At 35.9% G+C, this 25,074-nt stretch overlaps 1 protein-coding gene across 9 annotated transcripts in view; it reads right to left on the bottom strand.

Moving 5' to 3' along the window:
- Positions 1 to 25,074, bottom strand: part of ESRRG (estrogen related receptor gamma) — a 389,158-nt gene that overhangs the window by 46,947 nt on the left and 317,137 nt on the right. For all 9 annotated transcript variants that reach the window (XM_015621015.3, XM_033513291.1, XM_015621011.2 and 6 more), the window contains 2 exons: positions 5,311 to 5,421; positions 883 to 1,044 (listed from right to left, as the gene is read on the bottom strand). In XM_015621015.3, coding sequence (XP_015476501.1) covers positions 883 to 1,044; positions 5,311 to 5,421 — 273 coding nt within the window. The remainder of the gene's footprint in view (positions 1 to 882; positions 1,045 to 5,310; positions 5,422 to 25,074) is intronic.

Below are 25,074 nucleotides of genomic sequence, written 5' to 3'. Positions count from 1 at the left end.
AGGCTCCACTATCAAAATTAGAAAACTAATGAGCTGATGAAAACACATCAACATGTTCACTCATCTGCTGGACAAGAAAAATACCTTAAGAAACAAGAGAAAAAGCTGACCTTTTTTTGTGTGACTTTACCATTTGTGAAAGGTGATAGACTGAGAACCCTGGAGACTTCTCTAAGTTTGTCTGCTAGCTCTCAAAGCAAGAACAAACACCTCAGCATTGGGTAGGGGCAAAAATACACCTGGAATGTTATCTGAAGGATTTGCTAATCTTCTGAGAAATTGCTTTTGATGACCCCCATTTTTCTTGCTAATAAGTCAGCTTTTATAATATCAATGTATTTATGTGATGCAGACTGCAGTCCACTCTGTGCAGACCAAGGAAATACTAAATTGTAAGAAGAGACTCTTTGGGTCAGTTCAGGTCTTTGTACTGAACTGCTGGTACAATTCAGTTCTCACACTAGATCAGTCAATGAAGAGTACAATTCCTCTGTGCCTTGCCAAAACATAACCAAAGTTTTCACCTCCTCTGTCAGTAGTGCTGCATGTCTGTAACAGAGGAGCCCTACTTACATTCAAATACTGCTGAATCAGATGACTACAGAGGAGAGAAGGAAAGTTAATAAAGGTAACCTGAAAGAAAAGTAATTCCCCAAGCAGCATGTGAAACTTATTAACATGGTAAGACTCGCAGCAACAACACTACTTCTTCCAAGGTAAGATACATGATCATCTAAACTATGTTCTGTAGGAATATTCTTGAGCTTTACAAAAACTTTATGTGTTGTAGGGAGGGAAAAAATTGGTATTTTTTTACCAGCACAGAATAACCCATGTGATGATTTTTGTCCATTATCTATTTGTAATAAATACTGAATGTACCTGGAATATGCTTAGCCCATCCAATGATCACCACCAGTTCTCTGTCTGCCAGGTCACAAAGAGTGGTAAGTGCTTTGATGTCACTGTCTGGAACAGTGGGGTCAGGCATAGCATAGATCTTCTCTGGTTCAGCCACCAGCAAATGGGAGACAATCTTGTTATCTGTAAAAATGGTCCAGAACATTACAAGATCACCAGTAGCATCATTCTACACTTCAAACAGATGGCTCAGATTTCAAAGTGCACAAAAATTTGTCTTAAGACGCTCAACCTGATTACACCTTATTGTAACTTCATGACCTCCTCCAAGTGGTTACAGGACAAACAAATCTGATCCATGAACAGTGTTTATCAAGCCAGACATATATGTTCTTAAGATAATAAATTCAATAGAACATAGAAAAACATAATCCCCTTTTATTACTGGAGTACAGACTTTATTGAAAAAGATTAATGCATTAGAGCATATTTTGTACTGTTCAAATAGAAAAGTTTTGCCTTTATCTGATTACCTGCAACCCATCCTACCCCTTAAAGGCAGGGGCACTTTTGAGTGATAAAATACCACAGTCAGTCACTGAAATCTTTAACTTCTGTCAGTTACCCCAAATACCATCCTTTATGTATAAACCAAGGCTAATGATCTCCTTCTCATTTCTAAACAGGAAAAACCACTAAAATCAGGGAGAATAAAGAGTGTAAAATTATGCAAAATATTAAAGTATGCAAACTCTACCTCAGAAAACTGGTTTTGTGCAAGGAATGATACTTTATCGTAGTCACACACTGCTTATTTTTATCTATATAGCATTTTCATTCACATGTTAAATATTTACTTTTTCATCCAGTTGACTTGTGGCATCTATTTGGAATAATCAATTAAGTTATATGGAAAAATGCAGAGAGGAAAAAAAGAGAAGAGCCCACAAGATTTACAATACAGTGTTGCTATTCTGTAAGTAGGATAAACATAATATGAGCACTATATCCGTGTGAAGGCACAATGGAAATATTTTATCTCTATACAGGAGCCTGATTTATTACACTGAGAAGGCAGAACTGAAAAATTGGAAAAGGACTAATTCATTAAGCCTCCTAATACAGGGTACATTACTATACTTCCCAATATATTTACATTTTACTTTTCCTGGCAGGTACATTTTTTGACCTCAAATGCACCACCAGAATTTAAAGCCCAAATGATACCCTTTAGTGATTTTACATGAATTTGTTCCCGTCAGTGAGATAAAAATGTTGTAAGGCTTGATATAAATGGGATTCCACTGTGAGAAGACACCAAGCATTTTCTGAGGGCAGAGAATGCTGTCAGAATTAGTATAATTTTACCCATTTGCATGTAAGTCATGGGACAGACTACACTGTCCTGCAATGGAAGCTGACTGCTTCCAGCAGTGTCAGAGAGGATCCCTACTAGTCCATGACATATTTCCATAAAATGCTCACTTGATTCAGATTTCTGATACTTTACTGCTCTTTAGTGACACACACTCCTTGACTCTGGTGTACTGTCTCTGCAATTTTTGCCTTATTCCAAATTTGTGTGTCAGAAGTTGTGATATATGTTAGTCTTTCATATAGTAAGTGCAAGAGTGAACTGGAAACCATCACATCAAACACACATTGTTTTATTACAAGGGGACATATTCATGTTATATGAATTTATATGAACTATAGGAACTCTGCCAACTGATTAAGTTTTTGAACTCAATAGTCAACTGATTATCACACTGATTAATGAGGAATTCTAGTCTTATTTAGAAATGACAAATGGTAGTTTTAACTTATATTGGCAAACAGCCTTTGCATGTTTTTTTTAGTTTTTAAACAGTCTCTTCATAATCTATTCAATTTCACACAGAAAACACCTAAGTGAGAAAAGACAACATTACTTCTTTCCAAATTCCAGTGTTTTTAATTGGTTAGGAAAATAGGATGAATTAATTAAGAGTTTCTTAACATCCAAACATATGCATGCAGCTGAAGACTTCTACTATCTGGGTTTTTAAATGATAAACGAATGAAGAAGCACTCTCATCCTCAAGTTCTGGGATTTCTTCCCCTGCAGCAGAAGAAATGGCTGAAGAACCACTTTCATTAGTGTATGAGGCTCCTCACCAATGGCATTCCATAGATGATTTAGGAATATTGTCTATTTTGATTCAGGATTTGCAGAATCTCAAATACCTCTTATTTTGCAGTCATAAAATCTATGGCCAGGCCACTAAATTCTATGGTGAAGGTGGAAAATATAACAGAGATCAGTAGTATGTGTAGGAAAGATCCTCCAAACACCTGTTGTTTCCTTACAGGGGGGAAAAAGCTTCATGCATTAGCACAGAACATAGGAAAATTCTGAATGTACTCAGAAAACTCCATTGCTCAGGAAATTGAATAGCCATGAGCACTGTTTCTAGGTAAATCTTATTTAATGTTTCCCTAATTAGAATCAATAGAACCCAATTTTCATTGCTGTGCCTTTGTTATGCATAAACTATCAGTCAGGGTCCAGAAAATCTCCCAGGCTACTTCCACACAAAACCAATTCAACTGTTTCAAGTCTGGACACTTATCTGCCAGGATTTGAAAATTAAGTTTGAAAAATGTTTGTTACAAAATTGTTTGTACTTGAATAAGCTAAGGAAAATGGAGGGAGGCACTCAGATAATGAGTAATGATTTATGAGGAGGTTAGTTTATCTTAGACAACTGGAGCTTACAGAAATCGGTGTAGTTATCGCCTTATAGGTAATGTAATGCGCCACGTTGCAATAATCTTGGGTTTACACAGAGATCCTTGTGTTTCAGGACAACTGCATTAACCTCTGTTCATATCTTAAGGGTTTGGGGCTTTTGGGTTTGATTTTATTTTTATTTCTTTTTTTTTTTTTTGTCTGTTTGGTCTTGGCTTTTTTTGGTATGTTAGGCTATCAACAATTCTACTCAATGACAATATCAAGTAAATGAAAAACTGACAATCTGTGCACCCAGGAAAACTAAACCTCTAATGAAATTAAGCATTAGAGTTTATTAAATTTTATTGTATTATCAGAAAGTTTTTATTATAATGTGCAAAATCTGCTTAGTGCAGCCCTAGATTGTATTTACAGAACAGTGGGACAGCTTATGGAGGCTGAGTAGAAGATGCCAGATTGGACAATTGAAGGAATATAATCAGCATAATGTTTTTTGGAAAGGCAAAAGGAAACTATGCCATATGTTCACTTAAGCCTTAATTTTATGTAAAACTGGCTGTTTTTTCTTTGACACAGCTAAAATGCCCTTTCACTTACAGTTCAAAGACTGTTTATTTGCTCTCCAGATCCCCATATGCTCAAACGTATTGTACACAGCACTGTCCCCTACTGGGGAACACCATCGGAAACAGATTCCATTTTCCACCCAGCCAGGTATTTTCAAGGGGCTAAAACTGACATGTGTGCAGTCAGAGGCTTAGGGGCAGAGGCAAATGGGAGACAAAGAAGGAATTTGCCCTCCTTATTTCACTGGCTTATTTATCCATGTTACAAGCAAATTAACCTCCTCAGCAGGAGCAACTGGACACGTGTATTCCTATTTGAATTTGAAGAGTTTACAACTCTTGATACAGAGCCTGTGTGTCTTTGCAGGGTAATACATCAGCCTCTTGAACTACAGCTATAATGCTATTAAAATTTACTTCATGGAATTAGTACAGTCACTGCTTGAGTTTATATAAGCTGCAAAGCAAAACCCCTAACTATTTTTAGTTAATCGCAAAGAGGATGGAACTTGTATTTTAGCAGTGAGATGATCATCTCTTTCTCTCTTAATTTCAGCCTGGTGAGATAAATCAAGGACATTATTAAAACATAACAAAACAAAGAAAAAAAAAATTTAAAAAAAAATCCATGAGGGCACTACAGCCCAAACTACCACTTTCTGCTGTTATTAGTGTGGCATATTGCTGTTTTAATCTAATGTTAGGTAGTGTATTAATCTATAGGTATAAATTAATGAGGCTCTTAATGTATTTTCATTGGGAGGTTGAGCAGTCAAACTCATTTAGTTAGTGAAAACTACAAAAATCAGTTTCTTGTGAAATCTGAAAGTAGAAGCTTCAATGAGCTGATGATCACGGTATGAACCGTTTTATGTACCACTGAAAATAAAGATAACCTGTAAATGTAAAATTTGCACTGCATAAACCATGCTTTTATACACTTCCACCTGTAAAAACACTCTTTGTTCAACTCCACTTGAGAAAGATGAGCATATTTAAAACAAAACCTGTTAACAGCCAAATCGATATAGTCCTCATGGTAATATTTTCTGACCAAACCCTTGTTCAATTCAGAAGGAGCTTAGCAAACAGGGCTGGGAGTCAATAGGCTGTACTGAGAGAGAAATGTTGTGCATGTGGTGTACTCACATGGCTTTTTTGCTGGCTGAACTAGCTGAGGGTTCAGGTATGGGCTGTTCTCTGCATCTATTCTGCGCTTGTACTTCTGGCGACCTCCACGTACTCGGTCTAGGCGCACACCTACATTTGAAAACACAAGCAAACATGTAATTAAATACATTATGAGCATGCCTTTCAGGTAATAATCTTCTATTTCCTGCCTTCCAATATTTATATTAAAAACATATTTATTTCAAAAGATTAATTTTAGAAAGCATGGGAAATCAGTATTACAAGTATTTGCAAGCAGTTTAGAGTTTCACACATGCAAGACTAAGTATACAACATAATTTCCTGTTCATTTAAAACCATTCATTCATTTTTACATATTATTAAAAACAGCTAGCAAGTTTAGTTTCCATTTGAAAAAGGCTAATCTTAAGTCATCTTTGCCAGAAGCAGAATTTCAAAGCTGTAATAAACACCATGGATATAGAAGCATAACATTATGAGCAGAGAAGTACAGAGGATTAGAACTTTAGGAACAATGAGTCCTGTATACAGTTCAGATAGTCAAAATCAAATTAAGATGGATTAACATGGCCAGAAGATACAAAGTAAGTATCCCCAGTAAAATAAGAATATATATGTGGCTTAAAGACTGAAATTGTTCATGAGGATTTGAAAGAAATTGTACAGTTGTGCATTTAGATGTCATCAGTGATGAATTAACGTTTGTGTTCTACCTCCATACTGTTCATTCCTTAAATACAACATTCTACTGGCTGGTTTGTATGGATATATGAGTCTACCTTCCTTAAACAAGCTATAGGTGCTCTCACTGACAAAATGAAACAAGATGAAGGGGTGCAAAGACAGTAGGTCTTACAAAACACAGAAATATTTTTATTTCTTTCTGAGTCTCCCAGGCAGATTTCCAGACAGCCCAGATGAATGTGACTAAAACCAAGTAGTAACATAACACGGAAGTTGAAGAACTTGGCACATATGCAGGACAACAGGACAAGTAATACCAAGTGCAAAATTTGTCCCTGATGACACGGATTTAACAACACAAGAACGCAAGGACACATTAAGTATCAACGGCCCCTGAGAGCAATGTATTAAAGTGCAACTCACTTTCCCATTTTTCATTGTCTATTTTAGCTCTCCTCCCTCTATGTGTATTTTCTATTGCTAATATTGTGCCCCACTCTTCTACTTCCCACTCCTCTGATCTCTCCCTTACACACAGAATATCTCAAGAACTGGCTTCTGGACAGCAGGGGAAGCCACCACCAAAGAAGTCACAACTCTTGTGCACAGCGAGAAGAACATAGCAGAGTTTATGTGCTGTCTCTGAACCTGCACTGCTAGCACAGACTAGTTACTGGGAAACATCTGGCAGCCCTCTTCTCAAAATCCAAAAAAGGATTAACTGGGCTTTGGTAAAGGAAAGCTGTTTTGACAATTAGCCAGAAATCCAAGTTCAACTATTGTTGGGGTGGTATTAGTTTTTTTTTGCTTATATTTCTTGGGTTACTAACACAGGAAGGAGATGCTTGCTTTAAGCACACAACAAACACCTGCAACTGTAATTCAGTTGAGTGTTCAATAGCTTTTGCTCATCAGGAAAGTAGCAGCTCATCACCTCTACCTAACAGTGAAATTTCACCTGGTTTACAGCAGAAGACTGTGTATCAAACCCAGGAAGTACATTTCTCATTGTATGTCGCCAGTTGCATTTATGAGGATCACATGATTTGAATAGTAACACAAATGAACCACATACTCCAAGAGGTCATTGCATAATTATGAATGAGATCTTATTTATAGTAGTTACCTACGCAACTTGTGACTGATTTGTGGTCTAAGCTCTTTGATAAAATTTTTGCTGATTCAATCATGGTTATTTTTGGTTTCATTTTTTTAAAGTTATACTTAGAAACCCATGAACTACCAGACCATTTAAAAAACTATACCACAAACTTTTCCAGAACTAATGGTAGCTCACTGTTCTTAACACTTGAATTGGGAGTTTAAGCTACACCTGAAGCAAATGACATCCAGGACAATACACTGGCATAAAAATAAACAGCAAAAGACCATGGTTTGATAGTTGAATATTCAGAAACAGGCAGAGGATTAGAACAAGCCACATGCAATATTGGTGGGATTATGAAACAGACTGCCCAGCATTTGAAGAAAAATAGATAGAAAATGATTTCTGCATAATTCAGATGCCATCCTTCTTTCTGCTTGGGAACAGATTTCATAGTGATGAAAGATGGATAGCATCAGACAGAAGTATGTTTAATCAAAAAGTAATGGAACTGAAGCTTAAATTAAAATAATATAAATCTACCTAGATGAACATTTTTTTTTACTTCTTTCACATTAGATGAGATGCACATTCAAGCCATTCACATACTCAATGGAAGGAAATACAAAAAAATGTCATAATAGCAAAATTTGACTTAGATCCACACCCTCACCTAATATACATCACCATATCTATAAAAAAAGCTTTCTTTTAAAAAAACCCCAACTTCTGGATAACTGAGGAGCAATTGTATTGCACAGTTTAAACGTACCTAAATCTATAATAGAACTAATTCAAATTTGAATGTGAAAATAGTTTTGATAACACCAACAGACTATAAATTAGAGCTTTATAACCCTTCCATTAAAACTGAGTTTACCATCATTTTGGCTCCCAATATTTCCTTCATCTGTAAGATATCCTATATCTATATTTTTCTGTATCTATATCTGTAAGAAAGTAGATACTTTGGATACAAAGTTCTGATAATCTAACATACCCTAAGTGGTATTTTACTTCCCAAGGGAAGTATAGAAGTAAACACAGTGTAAGACACTGCTTAACAAGCTCTACCCATCTGACATTCCATAAAAACTTTGGAGTTCGGCAGGTAGCAAACTGAAATCTAGAGATTCCAGTGTATATGTACACATATTCCTCTGCAACTCCTATAGTTTATATGAGAGAATTCACTACATAAAGGTTTATTTATCAAGACAGTAGCTCTCAAGACAGTAGCAACTGACGCCTCCTTTGTTACAATAACAAAGGGAAGAAATAAAAATAATTTTGTCCACAAAAAATCTTCATTTGGGGCAGGAAGAGCTTTACATCAGTCACAGATGTAATTGTTTGAATCCCACACAGTCTGTATTTAGATTATTAAAGGGGATATTGTGGTATCTGGATAAATTGAGTAAATCTCTGCTTCAGCTCTGCAGTGCATTTTGGCTTCACAAAATCTTCAGTGTCTCCATTCACTCACCCAATCAGTCCTCAACCATGAAGTGAAAAGAAAGATACCCACTCCAGCCATAAAAAATCATGTAGTATCTCCCAATGAACTGCATTGTACATATTATAATTACAGTTCTTCAGGCTCAGAACATCCATTAATGTCACTGAACACAGCTCCACCACAGGCAAGGAAGTTGATTCTTCACATTTCCTAATGCTAATTTGGAAAGCCTTCAACAGAGAAATAACACCAAGAGCCCTAATGGGAAAAATAGGGATGACCACAGGGTAGAAATAGGAAGAACAGCCTTGTGACCAGTTAAGAGAGCAGTTACTTTAAGTGTTGAAGTGCAACACATTCACTTTATATTCCAGGACAAGCACAACTCATGAACTCATTTCTTCAAGAGTGATGAGTAGTCAGAGATTTACAAATCTCAGAAGATGAGGGTTGGGCTGTAGAGCCATAATAAAGGAGAGATGGAAACGGTGTAAATCAATGCAATAGCTACTTTTTAAAAAAAAACAATTAAATGTACTGATACAAAGTAGGAAATTCTCCAGCTACTCTTGAAGGAATAAATGCTTTTATATAGTCACTATAAAAGCTCCTACAAAAAAAGTTTACCTCCTGGTTGCTTGCATAATCTTTGCATGATTTCTATCAAATGCTACACAACACACAACAAAATCACATTGGGCACTTTACACTAAGTGTGTCCACATAGCCTTGCACAGAAACAACTGAAGGCCAGAGCACATGAACTACCTATCAGGTTATTAAATCTAAGCAACACAGGCAAACCTGAACTCATTTTCTCTGTATTTCCTCATCTGTTTCTCCCTCGCCAATAAACGTAATTATTATTCCTATTCTCTGGCCCTTTTCTCACATCTCATGCAGGCCTTGAAGACCTCATGGAGGACAGATACCCACTGTGACGATGCTACATAAACAAAAGGATTGCCCGTACCCCAGTGTATTGCTGATTTTGCAATTCAGGTCCTCAAGATGAAAATATTATTTAACCATGTCATCGAATTTTCCATACAGATCCAAGCCATATTAAAAGTGTATTATTTACTCCTTTTATCACACACTACTATTTACTCCTTTATCATCCATCTCTATTGTTCTTCTTCATCCCCTCCTTACCTTGTCTACAAGCTTCCAGTGTTCATTTGTTCACTTGACCCATGAAGATTATTGTCCTTTCCACAGAGTTCTACACCCACAAGAAATTCTCAAGTTACACTGGAAGGCATTAGCCCAATCCTTCAAATCAAGTCCTAGCAACACCAGGACTGCCTGTAAGAAATTGCTGACTACCTTTAATTAGGGAGCTTTTTATTTTGGGAAAAAAATATATATGTATATAATATACTTGATCAGTAAATAACATGTTTGAAATCAGACTCAAATGTGCAATTTTGACTTCCTTCAGGAATTTCATATTCTACTCCCCCTAAATAACAGTCTCATGGCATGCTGATATATTCTACATCAACGCCACTCTGGCAAATTCCACCTCTAACACAGCATTTGGCATGTATGATAAATATTCCTATCTTGTTTTTTGAGATATGTAACTGTCTAACAGTGCATTCTCTACAGATGTCTGCAATATTCCCAGCATTGTCTTCAACAGTGAAAATTAAATTAATTAATTAATATGGGGGTAAAAATTAATACCCCCATAACTGCAGCTCTAGAGGAACATTAGCAGCAGAGGTAAAAAAACCCAAATTAACAGCAAAACTGGAAAGCACAGAAATAATTTTAATGGCAGGCTCCAACATGGTTCTCCTTTGGGATAATGTCTTGATAGAGTGTTCCAGTTCACTTGAACATACTGTGATTATTTCTAAGATTGCTGAGTAAACTTCAGTGAATACTATAAATTCTGTTTTGCTTTTATTTACATAAACCAGAAAAACTAGCTGATTTTTCCACCATGAACACAGACAGAATGTATTGAGATTTAAGAATGTACACTCATCTAAATACTCTTTATACACTTCAGCAACCTCTATAATTTGGGGTTAAAGTCCAGTGCATTAACCCTGCAGTCTGAAAGACTTGCAATGGAAAAAGTAGTTTAAACCATGAAAAACCGCTCTCAATGCAGTAGAAACACACAGAAAAGTAACACAGCTGAAGAAGTAAGATGAGCTATCATTTTTTCTGGATCTGCATACTTGTTTTATGTGCTGAATTACACAGATGCCAAAAAGCTTCTGCAATCACTTGACAAAGTATTTGAATAATACCTTATGCAGGTAAAAATTCAGCTACAGATGTAAAATATGTGTCTACTAGGCAGGTATCATTTTGAAAACAGAATCATAATTGATCAAAGAATTTATAAGCAACGACTCACATTAAAGTTTTCCTGATCTATGGTTAACAATTACCAAGAGAAGTCTTTAGTATTTTGTCTTCCTATAGCCATCTCCACAATTAAACACATTATTTAGAGTAGCAAAGGAAGTCTAAAAATCATCCTCCTACTTTACATTCAGTTATTATCAGTAAGTATTTGTTAATGTGGGGTAAAATTGGCTGTTCTCGAGAGGTGCCTATAAAACAATTAATTCATGAACTGACTAAAAAAAACCTACAGTGTCTATTACTTTAATATCTAACTTGATCTGGGACTAAAAGTTGTTTAATTTATCTGTTCCTCTGCAATGATTTGTGAAAAACAGTTTATTACTTAAAAAATGCAAATAACTGGGCTAATTAAAATACTTAGTGAATTGTTCCAGATTGAAAAATTCAAAAGAGAAAAATACTGCTTTTGCAAAACAAGGGCTTCAAGCCAATACTTCAGATTTTGCTTATGTTTAATAGTAAACAAAGTTTCTAGGCAACCAAATGTACGCAGTATTTTGGAAATTCCATTTTTGTCCGGGGAGAAGGGGATGAGAAGGCTGGATTTTTGCAAAGGAACTGATAAACATATTTCTTAGGTTAAAGCCCAGTGGTTTGGTTTTTTTGATTTGACGAAAGAACTGATAAATGCATTACTTACACAGCTCAGTACTCAACCTCTCTTGAAAGGAACATTAACTTTGCATGAACTAATCATCTACATGCTGAAATTTTGTGCACTGTCATTTATGCATTAAACCACAAAAGAATGTGAATAAAATCCCCTTAGTTTTCCCATGTAAATGAGACTTGGTGTAAATAAATTCTATTATTTCTTAGCCCAACTGATTTCCCTTGAAGAATGGTCCATAAACAAAGATGTTCACATGAAGAAAATGTGGCATAAAATGTTTAAGAATCCTATTGTTCCTTTACATTTTTAAATGGCTCCATATGCATCCTAATCTGTGACACTCACAAATACAAATTAGGTCACACGCAACAGGTGACAAGTTTTAATTGAATGTCTTCTGTCTGCAATTCTGACAAAAGGTGAATGGAAATAAATGAGTCTGGCAAGACAGCCCTGAGCCTTACAATACCCAATACCTCATTATTTTTAAACAGCTATCTATAAACTGATGCTGACAAGCCTTGAACCTTTTATTTCTGTTCAAGAAGAGGTGAATGTGCAGGAAGAAAGAAGAAAAGAAAAAAAGAAAAGAAAAACATGACAGCTACACTGTTGCATTAAACATGCAACACCCATTATCCAATGATTAGCTCTCAAATATTACAAAAGAATATCTTTTACACTTCACATAAGAACTTAGGAAAAAAAAAAATCTGTCTCTTTTTTGGAAGAGATACACTCTATGCACTCCATTACTAGTGCCTACATTTGATCTTTTCGGAGTTTTATACTACCAGATTTTCAGTGGAATTATGCTAGACTCTAAGATGATTTTAAAAGAGTCTGAAATTAGGCCAGTAAACACAGGTTATCCAGCTTCCACTTCTTTTCCTTCCCTTTTCCAAAGTGAGGAAGAGCCTGTGTTGCAGCAAAATGTGCATATTTGTAAGTCACAGAGGAAAAGGAATGTAGAACGAAGGCTGAATATACATAAAGCCCTGGTGTTTCTGAAATGAAGCAGTTACCATTACATAATACTTCTCTTCCCATCACCTGGATTACTAATATACTAATTACTAGGAAGCAGTATAAAATACTGCAACAGCTTCTATGAATAACACAGAAAATACTGTTGCTAATTGCACCATTAAATTTCATGTCAATGTGCTTATATATCATAACCATCCTATATGAGAGTATATGCCTTATTTTTTTAATTATGCATACAATGTCCTGGGACAGGGTATAAGAATAAATAAAGGTAATCTATCACTAACTAAATACCACAGTTCTAACCTTAATTTATTTAAATATAATTACGGAAGATGCTATCTTGTTTCAGAGTTCAAATTACAACCAATTTAATGAAGTGGAGCTTGCTGGGCTGTAAAGTCATTACTGCATCAATACACTTGTAACCATTACTTTAAAGGTGACAAGCCCAGACTGGGAAAGGCAGCTTGGCTGATGATCCAAGGAGAGGCACAGAACATTAGGAGACAGAAAGGTCAAAAAGTAAGTTTGAGCAAGGCAATGCCAATGCCTGAAGGTCAAAAGCAGGCCTTTATTCTAGATCACATCAGTAGATCTTATAAAGAATTCAGGAGCTATGCTGGTGACAACTCTAATAGAAAAGAAGTCTAACTGAAGTTCTGGACCATTTGCTGGCAACTCTCAAGAGAGAAGGGAAGATTGAAATGAAATGCGTTACAATAATCGGACTGTGAAGCACCAGCAGCATGAACAAGATCTCAATACCCTTTTCAGATACAATAATGAGCAGTTTCACAATATTTCAGTTAGTGACTTGCAGGATGTAAGATTCTGGAATTAATCTGTGATCCAGAAATCACAGAAAAGTTCTTAATAGTGTGAATCGAAACAGTTATACAAAATAGTATCAGTTCTACTGGGACCAAGAAATATCCTTCTTAGAATTTGGATTTCTACCTACAGGAACTGATTTCATTACGCTGGACCAGAACCAGAGAAAACTAAAGGATGGCTCATCATAGAGCTTTAAAACAGATGCAAAATTCACTGAAACATTAAGTTTTTTACCCTAACAAATATGATCCCTAACTTTGGAGGTTCTGTTTTATTAAACTTTTTTCCCCCGCCTTAGGGACAAAACCTTTCTTGTCTTCCTCAAGGAACAGCCATTCTGTCATGACCTGTACAAGAGTAAGACAAGCAAAATTTACTTTCCAGATTGTACTCATCTGGCAAATTAACTGAGACTTACTTTTACAGCTAAGATGGTTTAATAATGCCACTTGAGCCTAAACTAGTCTCAGTGCAAATACATATTTTCGCACAGAATTCTGGATTTCTCCAAGGCTTATTCATGAAAACATCATTTTGACATTGTCTATTCTCTTAGTACACCCAGAGCAACCCTATCTCTGGAATCTTTCTCATATTTATGCATTAAGTAATTATGAGCTATATTTTTTTGGTGAAATAGGGAAGCAATTCTTTCCTGCTTTTTCTATATTTTAAAGAATAACATTTGAGTGTTGATTTATGGAATCAAGAGTAATGATTTATGGAACCACATCCATTTCACACTTGATCCTTCAGGCTTTCTCAAAAGGTATTGCAGAATTCTGAACTTCTGCATGCTATTTTATGGCCCTGCAGGATCTATAGCGGGGGGCACAACGGGAGAACAGCTCAAGAACCTTACATCATATCTCAGCTTGTTTGCAGCTAATGGATTATTAGAGGCATTAATTATATCTCATCATGATTTACAAGCGTAAGTTTTTAAGTATCTTTTATCAATTTGATTTATATGAAAGACTGCAATGGAAACACTAAGAACATTTCCTAAGTGGAAATGTAAAATACCTGAAGTAATTGAATGAGTACATACACCAGCCTGATGCTAAAAAAATAGGTACTTTTAAACCTATGCACAGACTTTATATGAAAATATGGGTTTTACTTGGAAAATGTGGTAGATATTCTCACTTTTTGCCTTTCTGCAGCGATAATATGACCATTTTGCCTTCTGTATTGTTATTCTGTTTGCACATGCTTTTCAAGACTAGATAGGAGTTACACAGCAGGGTTTCATTTGGAGTCCCAGAGTAATCTTGCAGTCCAACTACAAGATAATTCTAACCTCAAGATAAAAGATTTTATATTACTAGTTTCAGATGTCTTTGGCAAATGACAGGGCTTTTCTGTACTTTGCACTTCCTGTCCATGTACTGCAACTTTCTGTTTCTTACAATTCTGTCTGATACAAGAGTAAAGTTCAACAGTGGCTTATATGGGTACATAGTTCAGATGGGCACATTTTATGACTGTCAGGTATTTGAAATTCCAGGTTTCTACTTCCTTTCTGATTTGTCTGAACAGTTGCTTATTTTAAAAAGTACAGTCTTTGTCTGTTATTTAGGTAGGGGGAAAAAAACAATGATCTGGGTTAATATGCTCAGACTGGAAGGCACTGACATAGCACATCACAGCACCTTCTTGTTCAGTGTTGCTTCTGTCTGAAAATCCTAATGTGGATCAAAAAATGTATGATTTTTTGTTTCATTATTTGCAGTGTGTTAAAGTTATGACTGCTCAGCAACAAAAACATCAAAATGGAGTGGCTGGAGGGGCATCAAATTGAGACATAACAGAATAAAATTAAGAAAATTATGTAAAAAATATCAATGTAGTGGAATTGCTTCCTGTTAGTACTGTAGCATTGCTTTTAAAGATGGAAACAAAAAAAAAAAGGAGAAATGTCCTCTGCATTTATTATGGTTTCTGGAGGTAGAAACCTGGCTGGTAAAAACTTTCCAAATGGCCTTGCCAGCAAGGGATTTTACAAATGGCCTTTAATGCAGGACCATGATCCCAGCCACAGTACAAACATTTGCCCCAACAGTTTCCAAAGTACTGAAACTAGGCCTTTTCCTTTGTTTTTATATAACATTTCCCCTGTTCTTCCATTAATGCTGTCAAAGAATTGTGCATACATAAGAATCAGAAATGAAACTAAGCAGGAAACCACCAAAATTAATTGATCAAGTTCTATGCTAAGGTTAAGTGAGGAGCAAAGGATGGAATAATTTTTATAATTTATTCAATTGTACAAGAGAAGGCTCCAGTCCTTCAACTGATTTATATGGAGAGGTATATAGAGTATATAAAACTATCAGATGTGATGGAACATGCAAGATTAAGAGATGCATACTATTTTGTTAATCTTCACTTTTTTCCCGTAATACAAAAAGGACTGAAATATTACTGTGTGTATATATATATATATATATATATATATATATATATATATATATAAAGATAATATCTGGTGATATCAGCTAAAGTACAGAAAGAACACAAGATTAATTTTTTTACAATTCCTTTAATGAGTGCATATATTTGTGTTTCTCCTTCATAAAGTAATGGAAAAGAAAACGACACACAAGGAGTTAACAGATACAAAGTTCTGTGGCCATAAATTAAAAAAAAAAAAAAAAAAATTAACTCTTCATTTTGAATTTCAAGCATTCTCCCAAACATGCTTAGCACTTCATTCATGCCCTGAGTGTGAGTGATTTATACCTTAACTCACATACCCTGCCAGCCTCACAACCTGACATTCTGCCTGACACACTGGAGTGACAGGTTACCCTGCTTCTGGCCTCTGAGTCCTGTCTCGGGGTACTGCTTGAGCAATTAATAGAAGGTTTATTAGTGATACCACTTCACTGATACTACTGCTAGAAGCTTTTCATACAGAAGCACATTGCTTAACCAGCATATCGACAGCTTCTCAGTGGTTAGCAACAGGAACCCATCAGAGCCTATGCAGAAAATCCCAGCTGAAAAATGTACTCAGGATTTCCCAGACTTTTTGATTGCCTCTAATCTTACAAACAATTAATAGTATGAGGTAAATTGATTTCACTTCGATAAAACACAATGAATTTTTAAACAATTAGACGATATAGTCTTATTATAAAGTGCCCCTGCTCTAAAACAGAAACAGTGACAATTTTCTTCTAATCTCATAGGTAACACTGGGCCTTTGGGAAATGGGTTAATAAATTCTAGTTTTCTAAACCAGGCAGACTGATTTACTGTAAACTTCCCCCATTACACTTATAGTAGATGTCTATCAAATTGCTTATGAGAACAAATTTATGGAAAATATCCACGAGTAATGCTTTGTTCTTATTAAAATACATGAATATGTATGCAATTTTAGCCAGCCTAAATGAACATAACAAAAGAGAAAAAAGGTCAACAATTTTTGTCACAAGAATTATTCTTTTACACAAGATACAATTCCTCCCTATTAAAAATGCCCTTTATAAAAGATGCTTGTCCGAGGAGAATACTTTTCTTTAAATTGTAATGGCAATTGCTATGAAGAAAACCCATACAAATTACAAGGGTATGTTAATACAAGTAATTGGGTGACATAATTACATGAGCATTATTTAAAAGAAGAAATAAAGCATAAAATTTCCTCATAAATTATTTTTACATAGAATTTTAACAGATGCAGAATTTTTTTTTTTTTAAATTAAAATAGTAATAGTAATTCCTGACAAACACAGTCTATTTAAATTGATACGTACCTACCCTCCTGAACACAGATGTCGATGGGAATATTCAACATGAGCAATGCTAAACACACACATATTTTGTTTTTATATTATAAAGAATATTTACCAAACAGGAAACCAAGGTCTTCTCACTCAATGCACTGCAAATCTATTATAACTCTACTGAAGTCTGCACATTTCTCCAGAGCTACTTCTAAGGGTGAGAACAATGAAGAGTTTACTTGCATTGAATTTGTATTTTTTTACAAATACTATGTTCCTTTCAAAGTTTTCTGCTTTATGTCCCAAAGTTCTCTTCCTTCCATTAAAATACATACATTGGACTCTTTCATTCTTTCTTTTTAGTTTTAAACACATCACTATACATTCCTACAGAACATGACACCCAATTTAAAAGACATTAAAACTCAAGAGTAGAATTTACAGAGTAAAAAGATGACAGGCTATGTATAAAATAACTTAATGAAACAAACCCATAAATAAAAACCTAGAAGAGTATTTCAAGATATTTGTAACTAGCACCCTCAAAATGAGCAAATGTGTGTAATATTCTTCCTAGAACAGGTTTTGAGTAACTCAACCAGAAAATGTGTGTACAACTTCTACAATTTGGTCCCTGGGTTCTGTGAACTGCTTATGAAAAAAATGTCATTGTCACTCTGTGATCAAGAAAACAGGCACATGTTTAAAGGAAAAGGAGATGACAAGATCCAAGGCCTGCAGTGAGTACACTTCTTTCTCCAGCAGGAACTCTTCAGAGAATGATTGCTAAAGGCTGTGTGTGCTTTGAGTGTAACTCAAACCAGTAACACTGCATTGCTTAATGACTAATACAGGCTAAGAATCAAAATTCCTTACTCACTCTTTCATCCTGCCTTACACAGGCAATCTGTGAATATAAATACAGGAAACTAAACACAGTAAGAGAAGGTCTGTAGAGCTGTTGGCAAATAAAATCTCTGTGTGGCTCAGTTTTCCACATTTAGATCCTGTCCATCATTGCATCTCCATGGTACTCTCACAAGATCCAAAACTGTACCTAGAACTGTTATTTAAACAAACAAACCTGTTTCTTCTTTTCTTCTTTCCCTCTCCTTGACCTTAGAACTTTGGATCAGAACCTCCTTCTGCAATGTGTTCATTTGTGCCAGGAAGTATTTTGAACCTGAGGTCAAATTTGGATCCATTTTCAGATGTTCATGGTTTTTTCCCTACTAATTTTAATCTGGACTAAATATATTCAAAAGAATGGTACAAAAATGTGCAGATAAATCTGAAACAAGAAAGCACATTTTATTATATTACTCTAAAGTGACATAATAGGAGTAAGATCTTGCCTGTATTTTCAAAGGGAACTGTTTCACATGTTCTTCCTTGAAGCCTTAATTTAGTTAAGCCTGGAGATAAGGAAGGAAAGACCATTGAAGGAAATACCTCTAATTACGTTTATATGCAGCAAAATTGTGCATCAGTTATAGGAAATATCACTATGATTTCTGGGAATAATGTGTAGTGGAGAAAACTGAAACACATGACACTGACAATGGATCCTATGAGGAAAGCCTTTGGGAGTGGTTATGGGACCTTAGTTATCTCCATGGTCTTAACAAATCTGGTATTTTCTGACACTGTTTCTTAGGGTTTTACAAGTTTCCCATTTGCCAACATGTGAGATTTATGTGAAAATCGTACACCTTGGCACTGCTCAGGACCATTTGTTTCTTGAATTGAGGCAGGTTTTAGAAACTGTAACACAATTCATTTTTTACTGCCTTTTCCCTATTTTACAGAGTTATTTTCCACTTGTCATGCCATTGTGTCAGAGATGGTGTGGTGTGGTGGATTGATACCTCTTTATTATTCTCTCCAGCCTGTGCCTTTCCTTTTAGATTGCTCTGTGATCTTCTTTTCAAACTATCCATGAAGAGTGGAAGTGTAATAAACATCTCCACTTTGTGCCAAATTTTTGTGGGGTCCATTGTTCTCTCAGTGATGATACTTGCGTATTTCTTGAAACCAGGTTAACTTGCAGTTAGATCAACAGGAAACTTGGCCATATATTGTAAATCCATCAACCCAGCAGAATTTCAGTTTTAACTGGACCTTTAAGATTATGAATCCACCAAAGAAGAATGTACTGTAAAATTTATATTGACAGTCTTTTTACATTCAGAATAAATTTTTTGTATAACTTCTACAGACCAAAGATGACTAATTCCATATCAAAAAAATCCTAAACTGCAAATAAATTCAGAGACAGAATTCTGTGATTTTGATTGCCACCTTCCCTATATCTGAAACAGTACAGCCCATTTTTTATTCAAAATCATTTCCACAAACAGCATCAAAATAAGTTTTAAATCCTCTGCATGGGCTTTTTAATTTTTAAACCTCTCTAATTAAAAGATGAGGAAATTCTCCTTGTACTTACATAAAAATGTAAGAGAGTAAAAAGCTTTGCATATGCTTGTTTTTTATTTGTCCCATTCTATCAATTCTACTCTAAGGAATGGATTTCCATCTTTGTGCTGAACATCAAAAAATGCTCTCTACACTTTACATCTCTTAAACCATGTTGTACATTGTACCACTAAGGTATACAATCCTCATCACAACTCCACACAGCTGGCAAATGCCACAGTGAACTAAACAGACTGGGATTTCAAGTGCTGGATACTTAACAGCCGGAGAAGCTCTTTAATCTTGTTTAAGAAAGAGAGGGCATAATTTATCTAGAGTCAATCCTCCCTTGGCAGCATGTGCATAAGAAAGGGAGGCTCAGTGTGTTGAGCTTTAAAAGGGAATTGAAAATAAAAGTTTCTACCAGGAATGTACTTCACAACAGTACCAAACAAACAAGCAGGTTAACTGTTACATACATGAGGTCTAAAACATCAGTGAAGAATTTTGCCTGAGCATTTCACCTGTGCTGGCAGTTGCATGAACCAAAGCTATTCAGAGATTTACCTGCTCCTCTCAGACCATTGTTGCTGAACTGGGCCATAGTGAAACACTTTCTAGATACTTTTCACATGTCATGAATCCTGAAATGAATGGTGATTCACAGAAGTACAATGCCAAACTGGTTAATGCATATTATTTGATTTCAAGAAGTGTAAAATGACATCAGTTTGGAAACGAGGACAGAAAATGTATCTTATTACATGCAATTGCAACACAGTCAATCCTGCCAATGGCAAAGATCAATGGCTAGACTAGTAATTCCTCCACTGAGAATAGCTAGGGCAAGACAAAGAATTCCTTCATGTCCTTTTCATTCATCAATAGGTACCATGAAAAAAAAAAGTGGGTTATTTAGTGCTAGTTTCAACTTACATTATTAATGTGAGGAAGCAGACTAAATACTGATTAGCAACAAAGTAAGCATGGTAAAGGAACAAAACTATAAAGATGCAAGAGCCTCATATAAAAAGTCTTGGATTGTGGAAATATTCTCCCACCCTTTCAGTTTTGATGTACAACTGTTGAAAACCCTTTAAAAATTTAATTTGTATGTAGGACAAATAAACATTGGTGCTTTTTTTTCCACTCAAATGCAGGAACTTGACACAGCCCAGGAAAAAAATGGTGTCTTTCAAGAGAAGGTTTTCCATCACACTTTATTCTTTATTATGGAACAGTTTACCTGAGGACACACTTAGAGATCAGTGCCATGTTCCCCTGCACAAAGATCTGTTATTAGGATCTGGCAATTCTACACAGTTTTCTTGATGAACAAATGCCTGCAGCCCTTACTCAGAGAAAACTGCAACACTAACTGCCATGCCACTAAAAACTCAATTGCACACTTTTTCCAGCATAATATCCAACATACCTTCCTAATTAATGTAAACAGTATTACTGCCATTTATCTTTCTTTTTCATTGTTTTTATTCAGTTACTTCTCCAGCAAAATGCACTTTGTTTTATTGTTAATTGTGATTAAAAAAAAAGAGAAATGAGCCAAATAAATTACGGTCCTCTGTCAATCTATATAGTTGAGCCACAATTTTACTGTTTTAATTAAATGAAGAAATGGGTCTATTGTTTAAAGTCATCAAAGAAGGCAATTCAAAACTTCAACTAAAGGGCTTTTTTGCTTTTACTGGGGGACAGAGGTACCCATAAAAGCAATGCAGGTCTCTATTTGAATTTCATAGTAGCTGTGAAATTTATAAGAATCACAGAAACAAGGAGTTATCAGTTTTTCTTTCTTTTACCTAACATACCACTAATTCTAATGGGTTTAGGTTGTGAAGACACTGTCACCTACAAAATGTTGTCATGGCTTTAATCCTGGGTTAGCAAGAGGACACAATCTTTAATGAAGAAGGAAATCTAACACACTAACAGGAAAAATTCTGATGTAAAAACAACAAGCCATATAGGTTGTCAATGACTGGAAGAAGATCAGCAGAATTAAACTTCATTATCAGTATAAAGCTGGTCTTGTATATCCTCTGTCTCATATTAAAAATTGTCCTGAAATATGTGAATTCCAATAACAGAAATATTTGTTGTAAATGGGACTTGACATATGTGTGAAACTAGATAAAAGGATTTTCAGTCAAAGTCTGTCTCCTAGCAAACTCTATAGCAGAGGGTTGGTACAACAGGGAATGCTGAGTAACTATGAAACCAATGACTGATCTTTACTTTTCCTTTTTCTGACTCACTCTTTTTTCTAACCAGCAGAAGCTGTAGATGGTACAGACAGAATTCTGTTTACATAGTTCCTTTTTCACTCCCAACATCCCTGGGCCAGAGGGATCACCAAAGAAGCCAGTCTAAGAACAACATAAAACATTATTACTCTTCTGGTTTTCCCTAAATGCTCTAGGTAGCCATCACTTTATCCCATGTACACTACGTTCTGTTACTGCCCAACCTAATAAAGACTTCTGTCACAGCAATAGCTTTTCATCTTCAGAGCTCTTTTCTCCTCTCCTGATAAGGCTGCCAACTCTACTCTCTGTAAATGAGCTCATGCGAACACTTTATTTTCGGCTTGTGGAAACAAAAAGGGCCAGTGCTCAGCTTCAGAGCTTGAGGGGGCGGTTTGCTATCTTCAAAGCATGACCAAGGCGTTTGAAAGGGATTAAAATTAAATTGGTAAGCTTAGCTTGAAATAAGGAACTTGAAGCAGGACTATTGCACTCACAAACACTGCTTTTTCTTTAAAAGCTTCAGAAGCCCCTTAAAAATGGTCACTTTAACTCCTTTTTATTTGTGTACTCTTAAACCTCTGGCAACTGCTTCGATAAGACCGCTAGCCAGTACCCTGTGTTACCGTCAGTAGGCACATAAAGCTGAGCACTTCCCTTTCAGGACAGATGGTTATCCCATCCCAGTGCACTCAGTTCAGAAACATGTGAATAACAGCTTCAGCTTCCTTATCCAAACCACAAATACATTAAACGTTTTTTTGCAATCAGTGGCATATGTTTGCATCTGTGTACAGAATGACTCGGGCCAAACCTGAATTGACATGTTTCATTCAGTGACATCCTGTTTTGTGAATGTCCAATTCCTGGCACTATTTGACACACAATAAGGAGACATGAAAGAAAACCAAACTTTTACAAATATGTCCCCTGCTGTTGGATTTTATACATGAACTTAATTTCAATGGATAGCTACTACTGTGTAGTGGATATAAAAATCTGTTATATTCTTAAAAGCTTTTACAAAATGCATCCTTAGGAACAAAGCAATTAACTGTCCATCTCTTAAAATGCTGTGCTTCATCAGGTGTAGCTGGCCAGGTGGAGAACCAAGTGAGCAATGGCTCTGGGCACAAGTATTCCTTCCATCTAACATCTGGCTCAAAATCCACTCAACCAAAAATTACTTTCTGGTCTTATATTTCTAGCCTGTTCACATCAGGAATGTACTGAAGAAGTAGAACATCTTGTTCAGCATGAGGTGAAGGCCCAACTAATACGGGTGTCTGCAGTTAAAGTTTATCAGAAAGGGAAGACATGCAGGAGCAAGGAGTGATCCTTCTGCAAAAACTCTTGAATAGTTTTAGATACGGAGGTTTGCCTCAGGGTGCTCTCTGAATGGTGTCATTCTTCCAGACAATTTCCAACGTTTACCCTTACCACCTTATTGCCACTGCCATTACTATTTCTAGATTCACATTCAGAAGACCAACGCCACCATTCACTGCTGTCCCTCCTAAGTTTGGGGTAGTTTTAGATAGCAAGTTTCCCATTGTTAAGGAGATCTAATGGCAGACTTTGAAAACAGTCAGTTAACAAAGCAGAGGGAAGCAAAGCAGCCTTTCCTGACTGGAAGGACTTCTAAGGTGAGTAAGCACCCAATGAAGCCTGGACTCTTTTAACACCATCCTAAGATAAACACGAAAGGTTATCCAGAAACTGAAATGATCACTGGAAGGCAGAATATCCAGAATAAAAACAATTCTCTGATATATTTCTAAATAAGAAATGTAACACAACTTTCCTTTTAAAAAACTTCTCGATGAAAAGAAAGGATTAGAAATATCTGTGTCCAAAGATACCACAAAACACTACAAGAAAATACAAAGCTATCCAGGACTGAATACCAAATGAAACAGAAATAGAAACCTAGACCACACCATAGAAGAAGAAAAAGGGAGTTGGGAGATGGTCTGATTTTGAGTTTACAGACTCAGCTTCTGAAATCACAAGCAGTAGCAAAAATCACCTGTCAGAAACTGCCTCGAAGCAAGTTGCAAAGTGTTGTTTAGTAACCACGGCATCCCTACATGCTCAGCTTGACCAGTGGGTCCCTCTCTACATACCAGCACTGACACTGCCTGCCATCTTTCTGCCCTGATCCCATCTTCATGCTCCCTTGGTGCCTTCCCCACCACAAGCTATTGTATATTCATGACTACCAAATGCAGTGAAGTCCTAGAAAAGTCCCAGCCTTGGTTAGGAAACATCTTTATGCCAGCCAACCATACTCACTTCTGACTTTGTCTGACATGGCTCATGATAGACTTTGGACATTTTGTAGAATTGTGATATAAGCATCAAGAAGCGTATCTACAAGTCATGCAGACACAAAAAATGTATTCTCAACATGAACATCTCAAAATCTGACTTAAAATTGGAATGATTTTAGTAAGTTCTGTCAATATATCCTATGAATAGGATCATCCCAAAATACACTACATATTGAAAACAAGACAATTAATCCTGAAGGTGTGTATGCATGAGAGATTTGAAAGTAAGTTCATGTCATAGCATAGGCATGATCTTGCTTGTGTAACTTACAGCAGATTATTTACTTGGAAGGTATAGAACTAAGTTACTGAGATTTAGATGGCCCCCTTTGTACTCTTGTAGCATTTACATAATACTACCATAAACATACTATTCTTAATAATAAATTATATTATTAAGAACTGGGGCCTCTAACCTCCCTAGCTGAGCCACTAATCTGTTCCTATTAGCAGGTAGGGTCTACAATGAAGGCTGGATACAAAACCCATTAGTAGTAACTAATTGCAATTGACTAATTGATGCTAAGTGACTGATCTTAATCATGTGTAGGGACTTCAGGACCTTCACTTATTCCAGAGGAGAGGTACTTCCTTCCTGTAGCTCAAAATCAGCATTGCCCAAGAATATTTATAGCACACAAATGCTGTTTTGGCTTAATATGCTATACTCTGTTCACCTGAGGCTGTTACATCACTGTGATTCATTACTTCACGATGATGTAACTGCAAATGAAATAAGGAATCAACATTTTTTCTGCTCAGTCTTAAAATAACTATCTTTCAAATACTATCTTAGACATTCAGAAGCCTGAAGTTATCTTTTCTGTAATCGACTTGGTTAGTAGAGGGGATACACAAACTCAGCTTCCATGTCTGCCAGAATTCAATTTGTTTGCTGGTATTTGTCCACTTTTAAAGAGAAAGAAA

This window comes from Parus major, chromosome 3, assembly GCF_001522545.3.
Source record: "Parus major isolate Abel chromosome 3, Parus_major1.1, whole genome shotgun sequence".
NCBI classification, from domain to species: Eukaryota; Metazoa; Chordata; class Aves; order Passeriformes; family Paridae; genus Parus; species Parus major.
Note: the sequence above shows the minus strand (reverse complement) of the source record. Positions and strands in the feature narration are given on the sequence as shown.